A 19,762-nucleotide genomic window follows, 5' to 3' on the forward strand; every position below is an offset into this window, starting at 1 on the left:
AGAATAACAAACAATCCAGTTTCCCACAAAAGTTACTTAAATCTTTGCAGTGTACAATATTTCTGAATATCAGGGTGGCTGTATTAGATAACTAATATCAGAAAAGGGGTATCATTGAATACTACAATCATAATATAGTCATTAACCTGCTAAACCATTATATCCTTGTCAAAGAATGCAGACACTTTCATTGAGGGGTAGATTTCCTAGGTGTTCAGGGTCAAAAGCAATGACAGTGCCAGACACTGGTAGTGTTTGTATCAAACAGAATAGAACAGAAGCAATTCTACTAATCAAAAGGAAAGGTGTGGTGGACAGAAGAAAAATGAAGACCTTTTCCAGAAATCAAATAAAAAATGATGAGACACATAGCACAGGCTGAGAAAAATTTGGATTACATTAAAGGAATAAGGAAATTGGAGAAAATAAAACACTGGGTATACGTTTGTCTTAAATCAATACTCTGATTCAGATTCAAATATTTTATTAGTCTCAGAAGGGCAATTCAGTTTTACTCTAGTGACTAAATGAAAGCACAAGCAAACTGCATAATCCAATTAAAATAGCCCTTTTTACTGTATAAAACAGCTACAAACCGTTTTGTACTCAATGGCACATTTCTTTACTGGCACAAACTGCCTGAGATAATAGCATAGTTATCCATAATTAAGGAAGTGGCTTATTTGACTGACAAGTGGTTGCATTGTGGCTATTTTTCAATAGGTAATTAGAGTTAATTTCATTGCCCGTTTCTGAACTGATGAGAAGTTAGGTTGGTCCCATATGATCGCCATGTCTGGGCTCCAGTATTCTTCAGAAACCAACGGTGTCATCAGTGAGACTGCTTCCATGTTTAATACATGCCATTGTTGTCTTTGATCATCAGGAGTTTGGTATTCTCTCACAGTTATTGGGTCTTTCATTTAAGTTCCAACACAGTCTCTGCATACTGATTTTTTTTACAGTTAAGCATTCTTACACGAATAGAGATCTATTTTGTCCCCACTCATGTGACTGGCATTTATTCTTGTTTGTCTCAGTCCTTTATGTACTCCTAAATAAAGCCTGAGTATCAAAAGAATCCACGCCCATGTATGGCTTCTCTTGCAGAGAGAAACACCCCACCTTGATTAAACCAGAAGGACATCTGTTCCTTAGAAGCTTCTGGACTCACAGAGAAGGAAATCTGTGTCGAAACCAGAGTGATCCATCAGGACATTAAATGATGTAGGAATAAGGTCACTGGAAGTTGATTGGGGGTGAACCCACGCAGTTTGGGCTGCAAAGGTTTGAGTCATAGGAGCTTGGAGTCATTCCAACAAAACCCTCGGTCTTGGGAGTCTCCTCACACAGAAAATCATCATCTTCACATGAGCCCTGGAAAAGAATAAATCAACACAAGCACAGATTAATGACTATGTGCCAACTCTCTGAAAGTGATAAATAATAATAATAATAATAATGTATTTATAGAGTGATTTTTATCAAGTGGCAACCTCCGGTTTTAAAATATGAAGCCCATGCAGAAGTGCTAAAAACTGTAGTTTATCGAGCGACCGCTTGAGGCTGGCTGCAGAAACACCGGAATCCACATACTGTACACACCAAAAAAGACAATCTTTACATCATTAATAAACATGTTTACAGCCTGGTTAAAAAATGGTTTAGATCTGAGTAATTTCTCTATTGGCATCAAGCGAGCTGGATCCTCCCCTGGTGGTGAGGCTTTCAGCAGTGTGTCTGCCCCCTGGTGGCTGGCTGCAGTGGAGGTCAAAAAATCTGTCTCCCCCATTCATTTGAATGGGGGAGCAGTCAAACTTTAAAAAATAAATACACGTCGTACAAATGTTTCTCACATCATTATGCTGTGGTGATATGTAGTTATTATTTGAGTGTATTGTGTCCAAGGCCTCTTCTTCCTGAAAAGTTTCTTTTTTGTTAGTCATTAGAGTTTAAAAAAACGGGGTTTTACTTCCGGGTTTCCTTTGATTCACAGCCGCCGTAGAGGGAAACTTCAAAGGACACACAGCGTCTTATGATGCTACGCTGTAGGGTGGAGCTCGTTACAGTGGCTTCACAAGCTCTGGCTGCGCCCAGGTGCAGGATTTTTTGGCTTCAGAACCGTACAACGGGAAGAGGCGGAGCAACGCTGTCCATTTTTATTTACAGTCTATGATTGGCATACACTGTACGGGGGGGGGGGAGTTTTTTTAAAACTCTGTTTCAAAGATATTGAACTTACGAGTTTTGCCCAAATAAGGGCACCCTGTAGCTGTTATAGAAAAGGCTAAAGGCCCGCCTCTTTACCTCAAACTAGCTCGGACGAAGTTTGGTTGTGTTCAGCATTTTCAATATGGCACCCGCTGATAATTGGCTTCAAAACAGTACTCAGAAACAGGTGGGTGATGTCACGGATAGGTCACCTTTTTATACAGTCTATGGTTTTAATCCAAGTGCAGTAATTCAAATTATAAAAGAATTGACAATTATGAAAACAATCAATACTATGAAAATGTTTAAAACACAACACCATAAGACAAGACATCAGAGAAATGCACAAACAACCTCATGACTCATACACAACAGTACAAGTGCATCTTAAGCTTTGCTTTAAATACGTTAACTAGGGGGTGGGCGATATCGCAAAAAAATCATACCCCAATATTTGCATGGCTGAATCAAAAAAATTATATTCCGACCAGTCTTTTTCACATTTATTTTCAAGACAAATTTAAAAAAGAATGAAACACCTACTTAGGCCAAAGAACGTTTAGAACAGATTTATATATGTGTGCAATTTGGCCAACTCGTGCAAACTACAGTTGACATATGGACCTAAATGTTGACCAACTTTTGACGGAATAATCATCTTTGGCTTTGTGAAAATTGTATGGGATTTTGTCTAACATTTTTGGGCATTATGTAAAAAACATTAACAAATGTTATTTGAAGCCTTAATAATTTTCTATACCCACAACATCTATGGCAGTTGGGACATTACTGGATTACAACATTGTTAATGCTTATGTCATCTCACCTGATGGCCCGCTTCGGTGGCAGGAAGCTCTGTGTTAGCCAGTTCCTCCCAAGCCTGGTACCATGGCTCAATCAGCTGACCAGATCTGTTTGCATACACACAAACAAGAAAACACACAATACTGTCTGTTGAGTCTGCAGACATCCTACTAGCTCCTTTGCTAGCTACTCTGGTTTTCAGTTTAATGCACAAAACTACCAAAAGGGACTATATTCATTTGAAGAATTTTACATATTTACAATACAAAAACTCAAGGGCAGGGGTTGCATTTATTACTGTTGTGTACACAAAATGAGGTCTGACTGAATCCTTCATTATTTTTGCAAAATTGTGATCTATAAAGAAAAGTGTCACACTGTTCCTCATTAATCTGGGAATAGGGAACACAGAGGGTGAGGAGATTATTTGAAGACAAATGTTTTATGCCTCTTACACATTTGATTTTTGCATTGTATCAAACATGAAAAATAATTTCAGTGCTGTTTCCTCCTCACATTTCTATATAAACAGCAGAAGGGAAGGTCAGGACTGTATGGTGACTTACTGATAAATTGCTGATGATGCTGCCATTGCTGCCACACACCTTCATCCCACCCAGCACTATATCATTATCAGCACATGTAGACTGTGTACATGGAAGAGACTGAAGATAAAGCCAGCTCTTGCAAAATCATTGCACTCTTAGCCAAACTTACAAATAAAACAATTTATTGTTGAACGTTGGTGTGTACAGTCATGGCCAAAAGTTTGAGAATGACGCACTATTAATTTTCACAAAGTCTGCTGTTTCAGTTTTTTATAATGGCAATTTGCATATACTCCAGAATGTTATGAGGAGTGATCAGCTCAACTGCAATTAATTGCAAAGTCCCTCTTTGCCTTGAAAATGAACTTTATCACCAAAAAACACATTTCCACTGCATTTCAGCCCTGCCACAAAAGGACCAGCTAACATAATTTCAATGACACACAGGTGTCACACACATTAACACAGGTGTGGGTGTTGATGAGGACAAGGCTGGCGATCAATCTGTCATGATGAGTGACTGGACACTTTAAAAGGAAGATGGTGCATGACACCATTGTTCCTCATCTGTTAGCCATGGTTACCTGCAAGGAAACACGTGCAGCCATCATTGCATTGCACAAAAAGGGCCTAACAGGGAAGTTTATAGCAGCGAGTAAGATTGCACCTCAGTCAACCGTCTATCGAATTATCAAGAACTTCAAGGAGAGAGGTTCAATTGTTGCCAAACAGGCTCCAGGGCGCCCAAGAAAGTCCAGCAAGCGCCAGGACCGTCTCCTGAAGGTGTTACAGCTGCGGGATCGGGCCACCACCAGTGCAGAGCTTGCTCAGGAATGGCAGCAGGCAGGTGTGAGTGCATCTGCACGCACAGTGAGGCGAAGACTTTTGGAGGAAGGCCTGGTGTCAAGGAGGGTAGCAAAGAAGCCACTTCTCTCCAGTAAAAAGTAAAACATCAGGGACAGACTGATATTCTGCAGAAGGTACAGGGACTGGACTGCTGAGGACTGGGGTAAAGTCATTTTCTCTGATGAATCCCCTCTCCGATGTTTGGGGCATCTGGAGGAAGGCTTGTCGGAGAAGACGAGGTGAGCGCTACCATCAGTCCTGTCTCTTGCCAACAGTGAAGCATCCTGAGACCATTAATGTGTGGGGTTGCTTTTCGGTCAAGGGAGTGGGCTCTCTCACAATCTTGCCTAAAAACACAGCCATGAATAAAGAATGGTACCAGAACGTCCTCCGATGAGCAACTTCTCCCAACCATCCAAGGGCAGTTTGGTGATGAAGAATGCCTTTTCCAGCATGATGGAGCACCTTGCCATAAAGCAAAAGTCATAACAAAATGGCTCGGGGAACAAAACATTAAAGGTGACATATCATGCAAAATTGACTTTTTAATGGTTCTTTACCTGAGATATGTGTCCCTGGCATGTCTACAAACCCCCCGAGAATGAAAAAAATCCATTCTGCCCCTGTTTTGATTTCTACACCTTTCTGTAAATGTGTGTGAAACGAGCCGTTTCAGACTTCGTGTTTTTGTTACGTAACAACAATATCCGGTCTGTCACGGAGTCAGAGCTCGGAGCTTGTTCAGCCCATAGACTGTATAACATAATACTGAATCCCTCCCCCGTTTTCATTACCTGCACAAATGTGTGCTAACAAGGAGCTTAGGAGGGAGGCATGCTAGTTGTAGGCTGTCTTAATAAACACAAAGGCGGTTTTACTCCCCACCGTCTGCAGATTTGAAGATATAGTGGATGATTTTTATTTGTCATGGATAAGTGCTAGCGCTAATTAGCATAGCCACATAGCTATATGTTCATAGCTGTAGCTGTAGCTGTAGCTGTGTACCAAGACACACGTCGACATACTGACAAATAAAACAACAAGAAACACTAAATCTGTGACCATCCTTCATAAAAGGTCCTGCTGCCTTTTGGCAGAGGTCGGTTTTACTCCCCATGTCTGCAGATTGAAGATCTAGTGGATGATTTTATTTATCATGGATAAGTGCTAGCGCTAGTTAGCATAGCCACATAGCTACATGTTCGTAGCTGTGTACCCAAGACACACGTCGTACATACTGATAAATAAAACAACAAGAAACACTAATCTATGACCAATCGTTCAGAGAGGCCTGCTACAGGCGCCTCTCCGTCAGGATCAGATTCAGAGGGTTGAAGTAACGCGATCTCTGAGCAGCCGTGTATATTCAGCCAACATGTAAACATTAGATCAACGGGCTGGAGAGCCGAGGCACATCCACTTCCGGAGGGGGTGTGGTTAGAGGGAAACAGAGTGTTCTGATGAGGAATGAAGAAGAGGACTTTTCAGGCATGCCAAAATCTGATTTCAAAGTGTTTTTTTTTGAGCATAAACTTTAAAGACATGTTTTGGGACCTCTTAGACCACTATATATTGATGAAAAAGCGTGTATATGTCCCTTTAAGATTTGGGCCCTTGGCCAGGAAACTCCCAGATCTTAATCCCATTGAGAACTTGTGAGAATTTTATTGTACCCTGCACAGATTTCAAAACATCCTGTGCCAGATGCAGCAAAGCAGCCCCAGAACAGAACGATCCTCCTTCATGTTTCATAGTAAGTGCAGTGTTCTTTGCTTGTATGCTTCATTTTTGCACCTGCAAACTCTGATGTGACTTGCCAAAAAGCTCAATTTTTTTCTCATCTTTCCAAAGGACATTCACCCAGAATCTTGTGGCTTGTCAATATGCATTTTGGCAAATTCCAGTCTTGCTTTTTTATTATTTGAGTCGTCTTCCATGAGGTTCACTTTAGCTCAAACAACGGCAGATGCTGCGATTCTGATGTGATACTGATGTACCTTGACCTTGGAGTTCACCTCTATCTCTATGGAAGTTGTTCTGGGCTCTTTGGTTACCATCCCTACAGTCTGTCTCTTCAATTTGTCATCCATTTCCCTCTTTTGACCACATCCAAGGAGGTTGGCTACAGTCCCATGGACCTTAAACTTCTGAATAATGTGTGCAACTGTAGTCACAGGAACATCACACTGCTTGGAGATGGTCTTATAGCTTTTACCTTTAACATGCTTGTCTATAATTTCCTTTCTAATCTTCTGAGACAACCCTCTCCTTAGCTTTCTGTGGTCCATGTTCAGTGTGGTATACACCATGATACCAAACAGCACAGTGAGTATTTTTCACCCTTTAAATAGGCAGACTGACTGATTACAAGTTTGAAGGCACCTGTGATGCTAATTAGAGGACACACTTAATTTAACATGTCCCTATGGTCAAATTATTTCAATATTTTCTAGCGGTACCATAATTTTGGTCCAGGACAATTTCATTAACTTTGTTGAACCACAATTCAAAAGTAATGTCTGATTTTCATTAACTTTTCTGTATATATATATTTTTTTATTTGTCAGTTTCAATTTATTTCAGTGACTATTGTGGGTTTTTCTTCTTTAACGGAAGGGTACCAGCAGTTTTGTCCACGTGTGTAAAAGACAATGGTTAATCACACTTTGTGCCTCCTGGAATATATATAGTTTTATCATATTTGCAGCTGTGTGGTTCCTAAGGGGAAAGAGTGTCACAAACCATAGAAACGTTTGATATTTGCAACCCTGACAAGAAACATTTCACAACAGAGAACAATTGCCATGTGTACCTCCGGAGCAGATAGGGGTCGAAGGGGAAGAAGCTATCTAGAGGGTTGGTGTTAGTGGTGATACCGTCTCCGCCTGCAGAACTGCGGACCACGGGAAGCATATGACGGTGTTCCTTTCTATGATGGTGTAGCAGAACACAATCTGATACTTCCTGCAACAGACATATGAACTGCCATGGATTGTGATAGTAACAGCATTGCCAAAGTACATTGATCCAGACATACATGCTTGTAAATGTGTAACTAATAAAGACGATCTATTTTACTTGTATCAGTGTGTGTCTCTTTGGGGTCTGTACAGCATTATAATGATTAAAAACAAACAAAAAGAACAACAAAACTCTTGCAATAACACTTCATGTTGAAGTAATTACATGATGGATGACACCCCTTTAATCACAAATAGACTTCCAACCACGCATAGTTCATGCCAAATGTTCGGAGCCAATTTCAAAATCAGATAAACTGTGTACCTTGAGATGGCAGCAAAACATGCTTGTGCCTGACGGCAGGCAGACTTTGAGAGGGTTGAGCTGACACATCCACCCCCGCTCCAGGTTCAGACTTTTGTAGGTACTCTAGACCTGGCAAACCCAAAAAAAGGCAGAGTGACTTGAGTATATTATAATTGTAAGTTATCATAAACTGTCAAGTTTTTCTGCTATTTTGATGACATTTTTGAAGTTTGAAAACAGAAAATAAACTACAACTATCTTATTTTTGACTGTTTAGGTACCGTTTAAAGTTTGTACCTCTCTTCTGTTTCCCTCCAGCATGGCTCTATGTCTAAATATAAGTGTATAGCAGACAGCCTGACAGGCAGTGTAGAAGGGTCCATGCAGACCAATGTCACAGCAGGCTTGTCTGCCACTGCTGTCCTGACTGTCGATTGTAGCGATGGATCCATGGGAGCAGCAGGTCTAAACACGCCCGCACAATGCTGAGAAGGGGCAACAAAGAGGAGGAGAATACTGGATTAGAAAACATGGTCACTATAATAAGCTGCTTCTAAAAATAGGCAGATAAAATACAAAAATTGTCACTACAGTTCACAAAGACAACATTTAAAGTCATCAAATCTTCAGCACCTCAATAATGCCAGTGGTTTACATCTGGACTGATATTTCTCTATGTCTCTATGACTTATCGCGGCACAGTCAGAGCTCAAAGGTTGAAGGTGGAGACAAATGCAGTAAACATGCAGATCACTAAAAACACTTGAGGTGGGTCATAAGTGATGTCTGATAAGGATTAATTATATTTCAGTCTATTCCCTTTAGGGGGGATGATAAATTAAAACACAGCACTCACAGCACAGGGATAAACTTGGCTCGGGCCAGAAAACTCCCCATATATCCAGCCGCAGCCTGACGGAGAACAGCAGGCTGAGTTGGGTTCTGCAGGATCTTCCAAAGATGATCCAGGAAGGCCTCAGCCAAGGTCTGAAAAACAGATAATGCAATGAATACGACTCCAGAAAGCCCTGTCCTTACATGGTGTATATTCATTTAGGTAGATGCACCAATAAAACAAAAATCCCTCGGTAACCTTTTTTATTCGTTGTACATAGATAGTTCTCTCAAAACAGAACAAATATATATATATTATATATTTTTAAATCCATGTACTGTATGTTTCCAGTGGAAAAAAAACATGTAATCTAGCTTAAGCTGCAAATTTAAAAAGCTGGTCCCACACTGACTTATCAACACCGTATAAAGTTGTTAAGGTGAACATATTTCGAGTTAAATGTCAATTTTTTTTTTAGAAAGTCACTGTTTTGGCACAGAAGTTGGTTTTCTACCAACTTCTTGAGAGAATATCTGGCTCTGAAGTGGAAGATGTCTCTATTTGTAACAGCTTATGTCTGTCACAGACCTACCTCAGCCCAACAGATCATGTGTCTAACCTGGAAGGGACACAGGCTATTCATTACATACAATTTTCATAACCATCGACGCACAATATAGGATGTACTGACCAGTCTGAAGCTGCACAGGTAAAACACTGTGTACTGGACATGGCAGGAGGCATGTGTTGGCAGAATGACCTTGTCAAACACACTCAACCAAATCTCTGTACAGCTCCTTAGTACTTTCTACAAGAAGAGAGCCTGAAACACAAAACAAAGGATGATAAAGCAAATCAACAACGTATGAGATTGCAAAAGCTATGTTTCTTTTCAGATTCACAAATAGATATTTTATTTCAAGGGGCATTTAGACCCATGGTTAATATGAGCTCAACTCTGTTCTTTATTGTAATGACAGTAATTCAGCTACCATGACATTGCAGACGTCTTTGACATAAGCCAACAGAACCACCAGGACTGTCCAGCCCTCTCAGCCACTGGATGGGCCATAACTGCTGTCCTTGAGGGGAGATCTGCTGGCATATACTCATCCTGACAGATAGAGACAGACAGACAGACAGACAGACAGACAGACAGACAGACAGACAGACAGACAGACAGACAGACAGACAGACAGACAGACAGACAGACAGACAGACAGAATACACCAAATCACAACCAAACAACCATGCAAACCCTTTGTGAATCAGGCCCTGAGTATTTCAAACCAAATAAATCAGCAAACCAGTTCGAATGAATGTACCATGTCAAATAGGCCCTCCTCATTCAGCTCCTTTGCTTGCAGCTGCTGCACTGCATTTTCTTCTGCTTCCTCAATGTCTGACCGGGATACACCAACCTGAAATATGCCAACAGTTACAGACAGGATGACATACACAAACCACCACTATCTTCCAATGAAAGAGAGTATGTAATGTTTACCATAATAACTAAGAGACTGTTTTTTTTTTAGCCAGGCTGTAAACATGTTATTATTGCTGTAAAGATTAGCTTTTTTTAATGGGTGTGTATGTGTTTTCCCGGTGTTTCTGCAGCCAAGCCTCAAGCGAATTCTCAATGAACTGTAGTTTTTAGCACTTCCGAAAGGGCTTCATATTTTAAGACTGGAGGTTGCCGCTTGGGTCAGACACTTCTACATCTTAAAACTGACCTTTCACCAAGTATACTTTCACCATCTCTGTTTGACATACTTTTTTTGCAAAAATGCCAAACATTATCCAGTTGACAGTAATAGCTGTAGGGTTTGTTATTTCAGCTAACACGGGGTATTTCAACAGGATAAACATAGGGACCATGGGTGGTGTCATTATGCAATAAAAAACAGTGAGCCAAATCTAACTTTGAGGACGAATTTTAATTCAGCATTTGTGGTTTTCTGATTTAACGTCTGAAATGTTCAGAAAAAACTGTGAAATAGCAGTGTTCAGTAAACAGGGAACTCTGGGGGGTTAGTGATGCAGACCGCAGCTGCATTGAAGCTGCTGGTTCAGAGTCCAGAAGTACAGTTGTTACACTCCTATTTTCGATAGCTGTAGCCAGGCTAGGGGGTTCTTAGGCATGGGCTCACAGTTAAACTTGAGATCTTTCTCTCTTACGGTTTGTTGAGTCTATTTGTCTGTAAACAGCACATTAAGTGTCCTCTGTGTTTTTTGTTTTTTTCCAAGCCCGCAGACCCAAACAGCCTGAACAGTTCAGTAACCTACATAGTGAAGTTGACCTCGACTGCAATGATTGATAGCCTTGCTTACATGCAAGGTCTCTGGACAGTGTCTAAACAAGGTTATCCGACAGTCTACCCTTTATCGTCATTATTAAAGTGTTAATGAAAATACTAGAACAGGGGACTTTCACTGTACAATTATATTATCAATATTATGATGTTCCTACAAATGTTACCCATATTTCCCATTATTATAAGCACATGATTCTGATTAACTGTGTTGCTGTTGCTCTGTTGTCTCTATCCAACCCTCTATTTTCAGCCCATCTTGTATAGCCTGGTTGTTTACAGCGAGACTAATTCTGCTCAAGGTTTCCACCTATTATTATAAAGCAACCATGTCAATCTTCCACGGGGTTCCTATAAATGCCAAACTAAATAAAACATAAACTTTTTTTCCATTTCCCCATTTAAAACACTTTGATTTCATGTGCGGGGTCTGAGTAGAATGACAAGTTTAAACACTTACATCCAGTTTTAGCATTTTGCTGATGATCACCTCCAGTACATCTCGTCTCAGTGATGGTATGTAAACGGTCACCCTCAAGAGATTGTGGACATAACACTCCTGTAAAAGAGTGACAAAGTATTAATAACAACGACCGATTCTGTCAATTATTTACTATAAATCAGAATTTACAATTTAGTTCTTGTTTGTTTTTCAAGCCCAAGTCTGATATGTGAAAAGAATAAATTAAGGAAAGTATTTTGGATATATGAGACAGTGTTCACTGCACTCAATGTGTGGTACTTGAACCCAGGTCACCTGAGATGTTGTGCGGCAAAACAAATACAACACTTGAGTCAAGTATAGCAGTTCTGTCTGATATAAGGAAAAATTCCATTGTTCTTACCAGTGTTCTGGAAGATTTCTGTATGAAGGGAAAGTTCTCTTGTAAAATGGGCATAAGGAAGCGACTGTGCTAAAAAAAAAAAAAAAAGGAATACACATACACAAATGGCTTATTAATACTTCTGTGTTCTATCATGCAGCTAACTTGTATTTCCAGAATATTGGGGGAAAACACTTGCTGATACAATAGTTGTTTGTATTTATTTCTTACTAATGGTGAGTTTAAGGACACAGTAGGGAGAACAGGTTGGTTGTCACAATTTTTACTGTTTTGATGATTGCTCATCATCAAAACATCTTCAATAGTCATTCCTACATTAAATTGAAAGCTTAAGGTGTTGGCTTGAAATGTGTATCCCTCTCATTTTCAAGCTCATTGTCACAAAGAGGCAATTAACTATCAAAGACCCTACCAACCCCATCACTGGGATGGTTGTCACACCACTATGGGTTGGTTGTCACAATGGTGTTTTAATGGGAAAAATATTTTTTAAAAAGGGCAAGAAGGCAGAACTAAATTTGAATGCTAAATTGCACTAACAAGTGATAGGCCTACATAACTTAATGCATTTTAACATAACATGAGCTAGGAACATGAACAGGAAACACATCTTTAGGCCAGCTATATAACAACATAAAGAACAAAACAAATAGGCCTCACAATAATGGCCTACTCAATTAGGCCACATGCAGTCACTGTCTGAGTTGCAGTGATGGCAAATATAGGGTCTGCGCACTCCAACTCATTTCACCATGCATGATTTTTCCAACATAGGGGTTGGTGTTACATGTGACAACCAAATGTGATTGACAGGATATTGTATTGTTGTTCTTTTGTCTTGTGTTTGGGGTTAATCTAAAAGGTAAATAAGCTTTTAAATGAAGATTTAATTTTTTTCATTTACCTCTGTGGCAATGATACATCAGGTGATTACATTGTAGAAACACAAACACATATTTTGAAATTGATTTGTGGCCGTAATTTATTCTTATTTTAAAAAAATATCGAGGTGGGGCCCTTATTCTTGGTAAACTATCCCTCAAATGCCTTTAACAACTGTAAAATGTCTACAAACTTGTAATCCTGCCATTCATAAGAAGATCTGATGTGTCATTTCAAAATAAAAGACACTTGAAATGTAGCATAATTGCAATCATTTTCAATATTTTATATATTTTCAAAGATGTCTTTTTAAAATCCGATTTTCCACTGACTAATTTCAGTTCAGACTGATAGCAGTAACACTAACAGCAGTCTGCGAGAGAGGCTTCTCAACACAAAACAGAATTAAGTCAGATGTTAGGGCAAGTCTGCACACTGATACTGTGGAGGACGTCATCTGAATCAGTGTTGAGGGGCCAGAATTGATGGATTATGATGCCAGGCAGGATGTTAAGCTGTGGTTCTCCCAGGGGCAGAGGGTTAGTAGGCCCCACTGTAAGAGCTGGCCCCTCTGAGTTGAATTGCAGGGGGTGAAGCAATGCTGATATTAAGTTAAAGTTATGCTGCTGTTAAGTTAATTTAAGTACAGCCTTTATGAAAAGTAAAAAAATAGAATACATGTTAACACGTGCATGCCAGTTTCTACGCTTTACTTTTATTTGAAAACATTTTGTTATGTCTTCTTTTAAAATTATATAAAATAATTTTACCTGTTCTGTCAGCCACTGCTTGTTGCAGACAAACTTCATATTCATAGTCAAATATTTTGCAAATATCATAACTCAAGTCACTGTCAATCTTTACTTCATACGAAACTATGCCAATTAAGACAACTATTCATCAGTATGCATGGTCATGCTGTACACCCCCCAAAAATGGTGCAACCAAATCATGTGCTGGTGCGTCCAACTGAGAAATTGGTAGCGCCAGTGCTACCAGTAGAAAAGTTAGTGGAGAGCCCTGGGATGGTTCATTTTATATTTTTCACCTAACCAAGTATAAAGCCATATCTTTACTTTAGATGTGAAAGACAATAAAAAGTGGGTTGAAGGCAAAAAAAAAAGACAAGGACTTACGATGGAACATATCTGGTGATAAGCTGCAAAGCCTGGTGACTCTGATTGAAGTTCCTGGGGAGGTCTTAAAACATCAAGCCCAATTGAGTTACTTGTGTTTTCACAGATGATATTGGAATGAATGTATACTTACACTACCCCTCCCACAAACAAATTTCAGCAGCAAAAAAATAAAAAATGTTACATGCCCTGGTCAGATATCAAACATATCATAGTTGAACCATCATAGGCTTCTGGCAATTATTAAATTACTTAATATACACAAAAGTGGAGTGTACCATGTCTTTCAACAGCCAGCCATTCTAGCCCAGGTCTTTCCCTGCATCCCATCCTTCCCTCTCTAATGTCTTTTTGTCAATCAATTTGGACCCCCCCCCCCCTGCAAAAAAGAAAAGGAGTAATGACACTTACTTTCATCTTCCTCATCTGAGTCCGAGATATCAATTCCTTCTTCACAGATCATCACTCGCTCTGGAAACAAACACCATGTTATTTCTCTACATGTCACTGATGTTGGGACACCATAGAATGACTGTATGGAATAAAATCACACCAAATATTTAACATTAATAAGTTAAGACAGACACTATTTCTTTGTAAGATAGCCATCTGTACAGTACTGACCTAAAGACTGATATTGATTTTTTTTTTTAATTGTTCACAAAGACAGTAAGCAGAACCTACTTGCTGTGAAGTGGGAAACCACCATCTTGAGACAAGCACATAGGTAGACAGTTTGTGCTGAAACCAGGTTACTTAGGAAGGCCATGTACTCCTCCACCACAGCCTGGCTTCGGCCAACCCAAGGAAGCCTCTAAAATAACCCAATCAGAGAAGAGTATTAGCATGCTGACGGTTGCATACTTGAAGCTTACAAACATTTTAAGATGTTGGATGCTGATAAAAAATCATGTGTTAATTTACTTTTATGAAAACATGAAACAAAGATGAATTTGTTGTATTTTTTAAGATAAAGCCATTAAAATCATGTATTTCTGAATGATTAAATCTTAAATAAGTGCAAGATTTTGTACTGTTTTTTGCTTCAGCCTAACCAAGATTGTGTAGATGAGCTGTTCATGATCTTTGGTTAGCTGGGTCACACAAGTCCGAAATTCTTGCAGCCAGTTGATGATCTGAGCATCCTGTCAGAGAAGAAAGCATGTTATGAACAAATTGCCAATGCTACCTGTAGAGCCGTCAAGTAATTTCACAGATCTCAGGTCACCTCAAGACCAACAAGATACATGTACCTTTATTTCAGGATCAGCCAGCTGGTGTTTTAACAGTTCATAGTCACTTGAGTCTCCCTTCAAACAATAACAGAAACAGCAAAAGTTAAGCGTGACCGATTTCATGTTTTATTTATTTGTAAAGGGACCATGTACAATATTTAACATTAATGTTACCATTTCATGCATTGTACCAGAGTTAGCTTAAAGCTAATTTACATCTGCAGTCCCTTGGCAGGTCACAATTAAAACATTACATTGTTAAAAACGCACGCACACAAACACACAAACAATACTGTATATCAAGTTGAAAGTTATTATTCTGTTGTTGTGTAATACAGCTAAATAATTAAAGTGTTGCGAACAACTTTTTTTAATTGGTACGTGAGGCACTCACCCGTTTGTGTTTAGCCAACGTTTCTGCCACACTGCCTCCAAATCTGACGATCTTTACAGGAGGAGTGTTCAAAAAGTCCCGACCTTCTGTCTCCATACTTCACCACGTTAATAAAATACGCGGTTTTTGGTTGTTATTAACGCTATTGAACTTATTGTCAGATCCAGTTTCAGAAGAAAAGACACAATGCTCTCAATGTGATAGATGAGGTGAGGTCATTTGCAGAAAAATATTTTTCACTACGGTTATGGTGAGAGTTCTTTTAAATTGATCACCATGTAAAAAATTAAATGCCCAACTAAACTGTAAGATGTAGCGTGGGACTCATGTTGACGACGGAAGGGATTTTCACGGAAGGAAAGAACAACATACTGGTGTCACATTCTAAGTCTTCCCATTTGCCCTTTTGCAATGTAGTTCGTTCCGCAAGTCTTTGGAGCTCTTCTTCTTGGGTTTTTATGGCAACAACGTCAAGGTGCATTACTGCCACCTACTGTTATGGAGTAAATAATAATACTGGTATGGCGTAAATAATAATAATAATAATAATAATAATAATAATAATAATAATAATAATAATAATAATAATAATAGTAATAATAATAGTAATAATAATAATAGTAATAATAATAATAATAATAAACAAAGCAAACAAACAAAAACAAACAAACATATATATATATAATATATATAATACAATTAAATTAATCAAATTAAATTAAAAAAGAAGTAATAACATCAGAAATAAATCCTTTTTATCAAATTTGTTCTAATCAAAACTTATAAATTCACTTCAAAATCTATAGCAGCCATACAATGAATTTCTTTGTAAAATATCACATATGAAAAGTTTCATCTTGTTTTCCCTCAGTCTCATTATCATTTCTTTCCTTTCGGTGTCATACCTTTGACACTATTTCTTCATCTGTACAAAATTCACACATTCCTGTTGGATGTTTCCCTATGCAATACTGTTTAATTTCTAGATATTATTATTTCTTCTCTCCGGGATCTGAAAGTACTCCTCATTTTACCAGTTTTCTTTGAATTCTATAGAACCATCTTCCTGTTCTCCCCTTTTCCACCCCTTCGCCATTTTTCCCCTGATCTTATGTGGTCTTAAATGGTCTTAATTTCATCTTTACTGTATGGCACAGTTTTCTCAACACTTTTTGTTCTCTGACAGGCTGCAAGCTGAGAAGTGCAATACTGTCCTTCACAGGATAGGCTGTGTTGCCTTGCATGTATGCCAGTTGATTTAAGAAACTTTATGACCTGTCTTCCAATTGGTAGGAATTGTGTCTCAGAGGAAATGAGATTCATAAGAAAAGTAGAAAAGCCAGATCAGATAAGTCTCTGAATAATTGTGACATTTCATTTTTGTAGCCTATTTATTAGGCCTACAGGAAAATACAACATGTTGAAGAGTTTCCAACCTTCCATACTGACAGAGACTGTCTGAATATTTGCCTATAACTATAAGTAAACTGGCTAATCGACAATGCCTCAGTCTAAGCCTGGTGAGACCAACATGGGCCCTTTTCCCAGTTTTTTTAACCACAGCCTTTTCTTTTCAATAGATGGCTGCATGGTGAAATAATGCCTTCCCCCTCTGTCCTTATTTCCATTCTTTTTGCCCCTGCATTTCTAACGTTTTTTTTTTTGTTGTTGTTGTTTTGCAGTAGCCGTGCTTCAACCTGCAGAGGGCGGTGGCTACGGACTTTTTTACACAATTTGAGGAAAATACTTTGTACTCAGATGCCAGGATCCAGACTTGGATTGATCCATACCAATACTAAACGCTACTAAATACCCACACAAAGAGGAAACAACAAGTGGTATGGGGGTGCAGGGCAAGCCTCTTAAATTAGGTCAAAATAGTTATGTCAATATGTCCTGACTCTTAAAGCTGGGGTTGGTAATCAGATTTAGATACACTTTTTGTTATACTGGTTAAATGATCTTTATGTCCTGATGGCAATCAATACATAATGTGTTCTTAAAAAAGAACAAAAAAAAGCTGCTATCTACAGCTGGAGTAAACATGGGAAAACACCAACCAATCACCGTTTTTTGGGTGCCAAAATTTTAAACCATTCAAATCCCGTCCTGCCATTCTGCCTGCCTCCTGCGCGTACATTTCCCCGGCATGTACTCCTCGTCTCCTGCCTCTGCTTCCCCTGACTCTATTTACTGCCCCTCTCGCTCTACCTCGGGCCTGTCCCCTCTGACCCGATGAGGTGCTTTGCTCAGGACTGTAGTCCGGATCAGAGTCTAAAAAGCTCTCACCACGGGGGCTCTGACACGCAAAAGAATTAATGACATTCAGTAAGTCGAATATCACTCACCGATTGGACGCTGCAGCGACTCGGACTTAACCGAAACTTAACATCAGCTGAGTTTAATAACAGAGAAAAGACAGACCTTAAAACAGTCATTAAGGGTGCCCTGAAACAGATCATAAACATCCGTCGGTTTCTAAACAGTCTGTATGTGATGAGCTGAGATTAAAAAGTGTTTGATGTGAATTTTAAAAACAAAATACTCATCGCAAAATCATAAATTCAATATAACAGAGGATGTATTATGTTATATCTGATTGTTTTTGTCAGATTCACGGTCTAATGAAATAAAGTAATAGAGTCTAACATCATTGATAGAATATATATTAATGATCAGTTATTCCTCCTGTTAGTTTCCCCATTTGTTCTCGTTTTCTTCATGAAGAGAAGTCTGACAGTAAAGTTTGTCTGTTAGTAAAAACACTTGTTATATTTCCTGTCAGATTAATAAAGTTTCATACAAGGCTGATCATTAATGAGCATAGGGTTTGAAAAGAGTTGCATGGTTTATATTTTCCCTTAAAGTAATAAATAATTTAATAATGAGGCATTTTACCGGTGAATCGATCTGTGATGCTTCAGGACAGAATAAACAGAGAGCTGATTCTCTTCATGTGCAAGTGTGTGTTAAACATGTAAACACAGAGACAGAGCTCTGTTACTGTTTATATGTATCAGAGTTATTACAGTGAACATGTGTGCAGACACAAACAGCTGTTAAAGCCGCCATCACAAACCGACGTCGCTTCACGTGACGCTCCGGAGGAGAGGACGTCTCATTTCTCTAAATACAAATATCCTCTCTCCTCTGGTTTCATTTCCTTGCATCTCTGGTGGGCGGGACTAAGACTTGAGGAAGAGACGTGAGGAAGAGACGCGAGGAAGAGACGCGCGGAAGAGACGCGAGGACGGACCATAGACTGTAAATAAAAATGGACAGCGTTGCTCGGCCTCTTCCCGTTGTACGGTTCTGAAGCCAAAAAATCCCGCTCCTGGGCGCCGCCATTGTGCAGCCAGAGCCTGTGAAGCACTGTAATAAGCTCTAACCTACAGCGTGACGTCACAAGACGCTGTGTGTCCCTTTGAAGTTTCACTCCATGAAGCAGAAAGACAGATGCCGAACAGGAAACAGGAGTTCTGAAGGCCATATTCACATTTTTTTTTTAATCTCACATATCCTCCCATATCAAAAAAGGGCTTTCCGGGTCAAGAATGTTTAGGAAGGGTTATTCATTTCCATTGCATGTAAAACTATCATTGCTCTTTTTTGCAAAGAACATAAAGAATTGACTACTTTGTCATGGTATGATTATGGTTTGTGAGTTATGAAATTCATTTATCTAGAGGTAAGCATGAAATAACATTCACATAAGGGGTATTTATTTGACAGGCAGATCTTTCTGATTTTAAGAAGGCATCAAATACTTTTTATCCCTAACTTTTAACAAAATATGTAACCTTTTTTATATTCAAAGTTCTCACTTTGAAGTTGCTCTCCATTCAACATTGAAAGAGGTTGTCTGGACTTTTGAACCTTCTCATAAATGCAAAACTGCTGGCAATTACTGTAAAAAGAAAGGACAGACACAGTTGAGGAAATTACAGTGTAATAAAATCAACAGGTTCCAAAGGTTAAACACTCAGGCTTGTTATCAACTTCGGTGGCACAGAGGAAGTATACTGCAGTATGTATTTTTCAACGGTAGTATATGCTGCTCACAAAAATTTGGTAAACAGCTCACATTACATTGACCGTTTATGTTGTTTTCTCTCAGCTTCATCGTGTTGGCTGCTAGAAAAACTCTCAGCATTCACAAAGTTTAAAGAGTCTCAACAATGTCTGAACCTATATAATGATCATAAGGTTTAGCAATTGAAAGGTCAAGCCAAAAAACCACAGAGTTACAAGGTGCCATACAGACGTACATTTAAACAACAAGGTTAAAACAAGCTGATAAAACAGTTATATTAAGAAGTTAAAGCTGGGGTTGGTAGTCTCGGAAAACTAGCATGAATTTGAATGTAGCATTTCCATATGACTCTGTCTAACCCCTCCCCTCCTCCCTCGGAGCTCCTCCAAGACAGCGCCAACTTTTTCAATGCCT

General features: G+C 39.1%; 1 protein-coding gene across 1 annotated transcript; it reads right to left on the minus strand.

Annotated features, from left to right (window-relative positions):
• Positions 1-1,218: 1,218 nt before the first annotated feature.
• rrn3 (RRN3 homolog, RNA polymerase I transcription factor) lies at positions 1,219-15,436 on the minus strand. The gene is given in 20 exon segments (XM_034711467.1): positions 1,219-1,377; positions 3,038-3,122; positions 7,222-7,330; positions 7,333-7,391; positions 7,714-7,805; positions 7,974-8,111; positions 8,113-8,161; positions 8,533-8,663; positions 9,203-9,289; positions 9,291-9,399; positions 9,552-9,625; positions 9,837-9,932; positions 11,284-11,382; positions 11,669-11,737; positions 13,683-13,750; positions 14,098-14,157; positions 14,371-14,500; positions 14,742-14,831; positions 14,940-14,996; positions 15,316-15,436. Coding segments are annotated over 20 exon segments (1,857 nt in total). The 5' UTR covers positions 15,412-15,436.
• Between the last annotated feature and the right edge of the window lie 4,326 nt (positions 15,437-19,762).

This window comes from Notolabrus celidotus, chromosome 20 (genome assembly GCF_009762535.1).
Source record: "Notolabrus celidotus isolate fNotCel1 chromosome 20, fNotCel1.pri, whole genome shotgun sequence".
In the NCBI taxonomy this organism is placed as follows: domain Eukaryota; kingdom Metazoa; phylum Chordata; class Actinopteri; order Labriformes; family Labridae; genus Notolabrus; species Notolabrus celidotus.